The sequence below is a fragment of the Zingiber officinale genome, chromosome 9A, assembly GCF_018446385.1.
Source record: "Zingiber officinale cultivar Zhangliang chromosome 9A, Zo_v1.1, whole genome shotgun sequence".
Taxonomy (NCBI): Eukaryota; Viridiplantae; Streptophyta; class Magnoliopsida; order Zingiberales; family Zingiberaceae; genus Zingiber; species Zingiber officinale.
The window spans coordinates 6,434,773-6,442,241 of record NC_056002.1 but is presented as its reverse complement, the minus strand read 5'-3'; the positions used below and the strand labels follow the sequence as shown (position 1 = coordinate 6,442,241).

Below are 7,469 nucleotides of genomic sequence, written 5' to 3'. Positions count from 1 at the left end.
CTCCTACATCTCCACGTTCCGGAACACATTGAGAAGAGATTCCCATATACAACGCCAAATTTGATCCCGTTAGAAAGCTGAGCCAAATGGGGGGTGCCAGCGATAAGGCTAGAACATTGACGATGGGAGGACTTGTGCGCATCATAGATCAATCACACGAGAGCGTTAGCACCCAAAACTATAGAAGAGATTCCCGACGAAGGCTCTCTGACGCTCAAGTCAAACTGAGAGCCCAGTGAATTGTAGAAATGATGTAGATGTGTATGCGCGCACTTACTTGGCCAACGGGGAGAACCTCCACTTTTATACTGCATTTCATAACCTTCGCAATTATGAGGGATTAGAGAATATCGGGTGTTAGAGTATGTTGGGTGGTGGATGAAGTTCGGAGAACTCCCATTGGGTAGAGGAAAGTTTTGTGTTGTGCAAGTGGCAGAGCATCAGAATATTCCCTGACACATAGCCTTTATTTTCTGACAAGTGGTTACAATTCTCAGATAGTATTGTCACCGACTTATGGTCAGATCGGTGTTAGGGTCGCCTCGGAGTGTATGACGCGACATCTAGGGCCAAAAGATAGCCCTGAGAACCTGATCGAATAAGCAACAGACTGGGCGTTAATTAGGGTAATAACCAGTAGAAGGTGAGGGGGTTGAGCCCTGGAGACCTGATCAGCTAAAAAGTCAGCCAGGAGTTGATTGGGACGGTGCCCATAAGTAGGTGAGGGGACTAAGCCCTAAGGACCTGACCAGCTGAGAAGCCGACCAAGAGTTGATTAGGGTGATGCCCAAGAATAAATGAGGGGATTAAGTCCTAGGACCTGATCGGCTGATAAATTGATCGAGAGTTGATATCAAGAATCACTTCTGTGGAGCGTTGACACTATCTCTGAAGAATTTTATAGTCTTAATTGTCACCTCTTATTAACTTTTGACTATCATATCCCTGATTATTCACCTTGTTATATTACTAGCCCTTTATTGCATACTATATCATTATACATTTTATATTATTCGTATAATAAAATATAAGGATATAGTTGTCATGTAGACTATTCTTGAGACAAACAAACTAAATAATACTTATTCTTTATCTCTTATATATTTTCTAGAAATAATTATTTTATTATTTATTTATTCATAAAGTATTAACTAATTATCTATCATTGTTGATACGGTGAATATTTTGTGGGGTTGGTATGATGATGTGGTTATGAGTCAATACCACAAGAGGGTCAGAAGTCAAGCTGACCTGGAGGTCAGGAAGGTCAGAAGTCAAGCTTCCGTGATCGTTCAGTAGTCAAGCTGACGTATAGAGCAGGGAGGTCAAAAGTCAAGCTTACGTGACCAGGGTCAAAGTCTCAGCTAACGTAGTGGTCAAAGGAGGGGATCATAAATCGGACAAGGACCAGCCCTGACAGCGGTTAAGGACCGGGCCCACGGGCCAGGTTGGAAAGTGCCAGCCCTGGAAAGCAGTCGACAGAGGCAGGTCTGGACATAGACTTGGCGAGCAGGTCGGAACGTACAAGCCGAGGATTACCGGTATACAAGCAGGTCTGGACATAGACCTGGCGTGCAGGCCGGGACGCACAAGCCATGGATAATAACAGATAGAAGCAGGTCGGGACACAGACCTAGCGAGCAGGTCGGAACGTACAAGCCGAGGATTACGGGTATACAAGCAGGTCTAGACATAGACCTGGCGTGCAGGTCGGGACACACAAGCCATGGATAATAATAAACATAAGCGAGTTAGGATATAGACCTAGCGAACAGGTCAGAACGTACAAGCCAAGGATAACAGGTATACAGGCAGGTCTGGACACAGACCTAGCGTACAGGTCAGGAAGTGCTAGCCAGGGATAACAGCAGATAGAAGCAGGTCAGGGTACAAATCTCGAACTACAAACTCGTCGTCCAGACGCTACAAGACAAACAAGCCAAGGAATCGTAACCGCTTGTCAGAGAATCTCAGAGAATAATCAGCATGTCAGGAAATATTCTCACAGTCATGGCTCATTACCCCTTTTGATTCTATCACCAGCCTAAGAAAAGGTGCCACCTGTTATCCATCGCTAGACAAAGTCCGACAGCCGACATTCCCTGACACTTGTCAGACCCAGAAACTTCCGTTGCAGTATAAAAAGGGAGGTTTTGTCCCTTACGCAGGTATGCTCACTCGTCATTTCTCACTAGTCTTTACTTTTCGTCCTTTATCTGTGATTTCTGGGGGAATCGTACCTAACTTGAGCGTCGGAGGGCCTGACCTGGGAACTTTTTCCCTGGTTTCTGGTCTCTAACGACTCGTGAGATCGTCCGAGTGTGCGCAGGGTCGCAGGGTCATCGTCCTGGTTCTCTTCATTCGTCAGCCGCCCGTGTGATCCTCTCAAGTGGGGCCAGGTAGATTCAATGCTCCAGCGACTTTCCATCCACTTTCAATACACCAAGGCCCGCCTTCATCCGACTCATCTTCCGGATGGGATCAATTGTGTTTTTTTAAGTTTAACCATCAGATCCCCACATTGTATATTTTTTATTCTTGAAAAAAGGCAACAAAGTTTTTTTTTTTATAGTGCTAATGAAAAAAATTCTTCGAATTTAATACCTAATCAATTACTGGTTTTGCTAGATTACTGAATGATATGGGAATAGGATGAAGCTGTGGCGATTGATCCTAATGATGTGAGTATCTAGTAGAGCAATCTCGATTTTCCATCCAAATATGAGATGATCTGAACCATATGATGGAAAGAGCTCTCCAACTATAAGTCATATCCTTTAGCCATTTTCATTACTAACCGATGGCTCCCTCTCCAACCGATCCAGCATTTTGCTTGGCCTCGTTGATCTCAACCCAGCGCTCCTCTTGGCCCTATCGACGTTGATCTGACTCTTTACTCGTCTCCGATTTAGCCATGGTGATCTATTGCTCTATTCACCTCTAGTCAATCCATCTGACTCCATGGCTCAACTCCCAATCGAATGCCCTATTCATCTCCATTAAGCCCCTTCGACCCGATGCCTCTTCCAGACTCAAATATCCAACTATTCAGTAGCATGTGGATTGACATGACACGTGATACAACTGACATAGTGTGATCTCACTAGATCTTCTACAATGTTTTGATGTCGATGCTTAAAACAATACAAGCGCAGCAGAATATTATCAAGATTCTTTCCAGAAGATTCATGTGAAGAAAATCGTATACTAGTTGAATTAAGAGTTCTACCTTTGTTGCGCAAACACGAAGTCCCGACAACAACTTTTATTTTAATGTAGATCTCAACGTAATCAAGTGTTCGTGCCTTCATCTCATGAACTCACAACTTGGAAAAGAAACAACCTCGGTTGTACTAGTAACTCTTTAAGGAAATTTTAGCCAAGAAGAAGAGGAGTAAGAAGAAGATGATAGTCTCATGTATAAAATATAATACAAAAATCCTTTTATATTCATACAATGAATACATTTTTGTCCTTTGGTTTTCCTCTTATTAATGCATGATTAATCCAAATTAATCATCATTGTCTTTTGATCTTCCTTCTTTAATTAGTATATTCAATTGAGTCTAACTCGGATTAGACTCAATTCAATCTAATGAGTCTAACTCAATGAGTAACCCAATAATCTTAAGGCCCATAATAATTTAGTTAAACTAAATTAAATCTATCTCTAAATTAACATGTTCTTTGTGTGTAACCCAATAGTCTCTCGTAATATTGACAATGTATTTAAAACCATTTTAGATACATAAATAATGAGTGATATCTAACAATGCATCATTGCTACCTAAGTGACGAGAATGTCTAGATTCGACCTAATCTTTCTGTGTCTATTATCTTATATGACTTGGTCCTTCTATCCTTGATATCTAGATTGATCAATGAGACATAGATCGTATCATTTTCTTATCAATCTTTGTGTTTCTTGATTCCTAAGTAGACACACTCAATCAAATAATCTCAATATCTCATATTGACTAATTTAAGCATAGTCATTCATTCTTGTGTCACACTTAATCAAGAGAGCCACGAATATCACTTCTGTCATATGGAAGGGATTGATCTCATCTACATCACTCATATCCCTCCACATAATTTATTGTATACCAGTAATTGACTTTATATTTCACCTTGTTACAAGTGACATTTACCGATATCAAAGTACAAAACTTCTTATGTAGGGAACCATAGTGACTTCAAGTTTAAGGATTATTCATATCAATAGTCACTATGAGAATGTCTATGACACTCATATAATGATCCATGAAATATCTCATGGCGGATTAATTCAGTACATATTTTCTAATATATACGCATGTGTCAACTTAATATCTCATATCCATGACTTGTGAGATTAAATCATCAATTGACCTATATGCTAATCTCAACACATTAATATTGTTCTTACATATTAATGTTTGATCAGAAATAGTTAAGAGTAGTGTCTATATATATCTACAAGCTTCTACTATCAATTCAACCAATTGATATGTTGTAGACTAGAAGCTGCTACCCTAGGATATTATTATACTTATTCATCCGACACATATCTAAAGTAAATATAATAATCATTGTCTTTTATTAATAAAATATGTTATAATATGTCATAAGTCAATCAACTTTTAAATGACTCTTAGGGCTTACACCAACATACAATACCAGATATGGATAATGTGACCCTTTGATACAACAATGGGACACCCTCCTTATCAAGATCACAACTTGTCAGAATCACACCACTCCATATGGTGGTCGTGAATATGACACTCCGCTTCTTCATCTTATAAAAGGAGTTCACCCTCGCGGGCCAAAGTACACACATATATCCTCACATATAGGTGCATACATCTCTTCCCGTATTTTAGCATTTTATTATATTTCTCTATTTCTCTTCCATTGGAGATTGACTTAAACGCCAAAGTGGATGAGCCGACGTACTCCTTACCTCTATTCTAATCCTCTCTATTACTCTTTTACTACTCACATACTCTTCACACGATCCGGCCTTTCCTGCCGTGCTTGGTGAAGATCTTTTTCTCACCTTTCTCCTAATCACCACGACTTCATCAATATCCGGGATAGCTCACGGGGCTCATTCTCCGATGATCTCAAACAAAAACACTGAACAAGAAAGTTTTAAAATGCTAAAGAAAAACTTGCAAAGTTGACATAAATAAGGAAAAGGTTGAATTACGGGAAGAAAACTCCCTCTCCCTTAAAGCGAGTTAATTGCTTTCCAGTCTTCTGGTGACACTCTAGATCCTCATAAATAAGAATAATTAAGATGTAATTCAAGTGTCCATGCATCGCAATCCATCTTCTCTATTTTACCACCCTTTTAATTTTGATCCAACTAACAAAAGCTGAACTTAGTAAATTTTATCCCAAGGGTAAAACATCATCCTTCCACAAAGTCTGGGTGTGATGCAAATTGAATTTATTTATCAATTATAATTTTTTTTTCAGCAAAAAAAATTATGACTTATAAAATGAAAGATATATTTATTGATATGAGGCAAAGTTCAAAATAAATCTATGATAACTTAGATCTAAAATGGACAATATAATCCAACAATTATATCAGAGGCATAGTTAGCCATATAGATAACTTTAATAAAAGAGGTGAAGGGGCACCGACCAAATGAACAATATACCATTATAAAACTACGTGAATTATATTGATCCAATAATATACTTTCAGCGACAATTGGTAATTAATTAAGAAAGTTTTGACCAGGAACAAATCAGAGAATTAACGAAACTCCGTGAGAAATTGAAAGCCAGAGTGGAAATTAGGCAATCGAATGAGATCATGCAGATTTCATCCCACATCACGTGCGTTGAAAATGGAGTGTGAATTAAATAGCAAAAGGAAGAAGGTGATGTTGGGGCTGTCTGTTTCAGGCGCAAATTAAGCAGAATAATCGATCGAGCTTTCCGTCCCATTACCTCAAAAAAGCAGAGTGCAATTGTCAGGGGAGTTCCACACAGTTTCGCGTAAAGTCTGCTTTCACGGCAGCTGTTCGATTGTTTAGAGGCGCGCGCCGTGGTCAAAAGAAGCTAGGAAAAAGCCAAAAGAGCAGACTAAAACGCCTTCCCATTTAATCGGTTGATCAGCCGGTAGGATTCCAGTTTAAGGGCACCAATGACTTTGGTGCTCGGCAGGAACAGAAAACAGAGACTGCTCTGACTCTCTCGTCCGAGTAATGAATTCCGTGAGAGAGGTAAGAGAGTGAGCTCAGTGGGGGTAGGCGAGTGGCTGGTCGATTTCAATTGCAGTTACTACAAATCCTCCACCGACGGGCCTCAGTAAAATTTAACACCCTCAACGACTTCTCGCTGCAATTTCCATTCTAACTCCATTAACCTTTCTTCCCCACCCCACTACCTCTATCTGACCATTCCCTTCCCTTCGTTCTATATAATCCACCCTTTGCTTCTCACTTTCATCCAACAAAGTCGAGCATACGTCTCTTCCCTCTTCCAGTAGAAGTCAATTTTTAGGAGACGCATGGCTCAGGGAAGTGGCAGTGCCAACCGAGCTACCGCCGCCCTCGGGCTGGCCTTACTACTCTGCCTCCTCCTTGCTCACGCTGCCGACGCAGCTACCTACACCGTCGGCGACAGCGGCGGCTGGACCTTCAACACGGCCAGCTGGACCCGCGGGAAGCGCTTCCGCGCCGGCGACGTCCTCGGTAAGCACGCATCACTCGTAAACTTAATGCATGCCGAGTTAATTTTCTTGTCAAAGACGATTGTTTATGAATGAGAGGTGCATTCCGCGCAGTGTTCAGGTACAGCCCCTCGGTGCACAACGTGGTGGCGGTGAGCGCGGCCGGCTACAACGGCTGCTCGGCGCCGCGCGGCTCCCGGACTTACGCCTCCGGCAGCGACCGCATCACCCTCGCCAGAGGCAGCAACTACTTCATCTGCAGCATCGCCGGCCACTGCCAGGCTGGCATGAAGATAGCCGTCGTCGCTGCCTGAGCTATCTATCTAATTTATCAGTAATTTATATACTTCTCCGCAATATATCAGCCATCGAGTGACTTAAATAAACATACTTCGATCCTGTCAACGCGAGGGGGCACCCTGTTTGTATGGATCAAGCTAGTTAAAAGTAGGAGACTAATTTGTATCAGAGAAAAGTTTGAGAAAATAATATAAGCTGCTATATATCACTTCTACTATAATTTATTGCTTGAGAATTGTTATGCTTGGCTTTCCGATGACTGGCTAATAATCTTTTGGGAACAAGGCTACTGAATGCTTGCTAATGTGAGAGGAGACAGGACAGCTAGGTGTCAGGGGAATGATTGGATAGGACATCAACGGAAGGACAGCTAATTTAGCGCACTACCATGGAGCGCTATTGAGTATGACAATATGAATGGAATTGACATAAGCAACTTAGCAATATCACTTGCATGGTCTCAGGAAGAGGAATTAGCAAAATTGTGCAATATTTT

General features: G+C 41.3%; 1 protein-coding gene across 1 annotated transcript; it reads left to right on the top strand.

Moving 5' to 3' along the window:
* The first annotated feature begins 6,398 nt into the window (after positions 1-6,398).
* LOC122020396 (chemocyanin-like) lies at positions 6,399-7,193 on the top strand. The gene is made up of 2 exons (XM_042578314.1): positions 6,399-6,695; positions 6,788-7,193. Exons 1-2 carry the CDS (start codon positions 6,512-6,514, stop codon positions 6,985-6,987), a joined length of 384 nt encoding a protein of 127 aa, XP_042434248.1. The 5' UTR covers positions 6,399-6,511; the 3' UTR covers positions 6,988-7,193.
* The last annotated feature ends 276 nt before the right edge of the window (positions 7,194-7,469 follow it).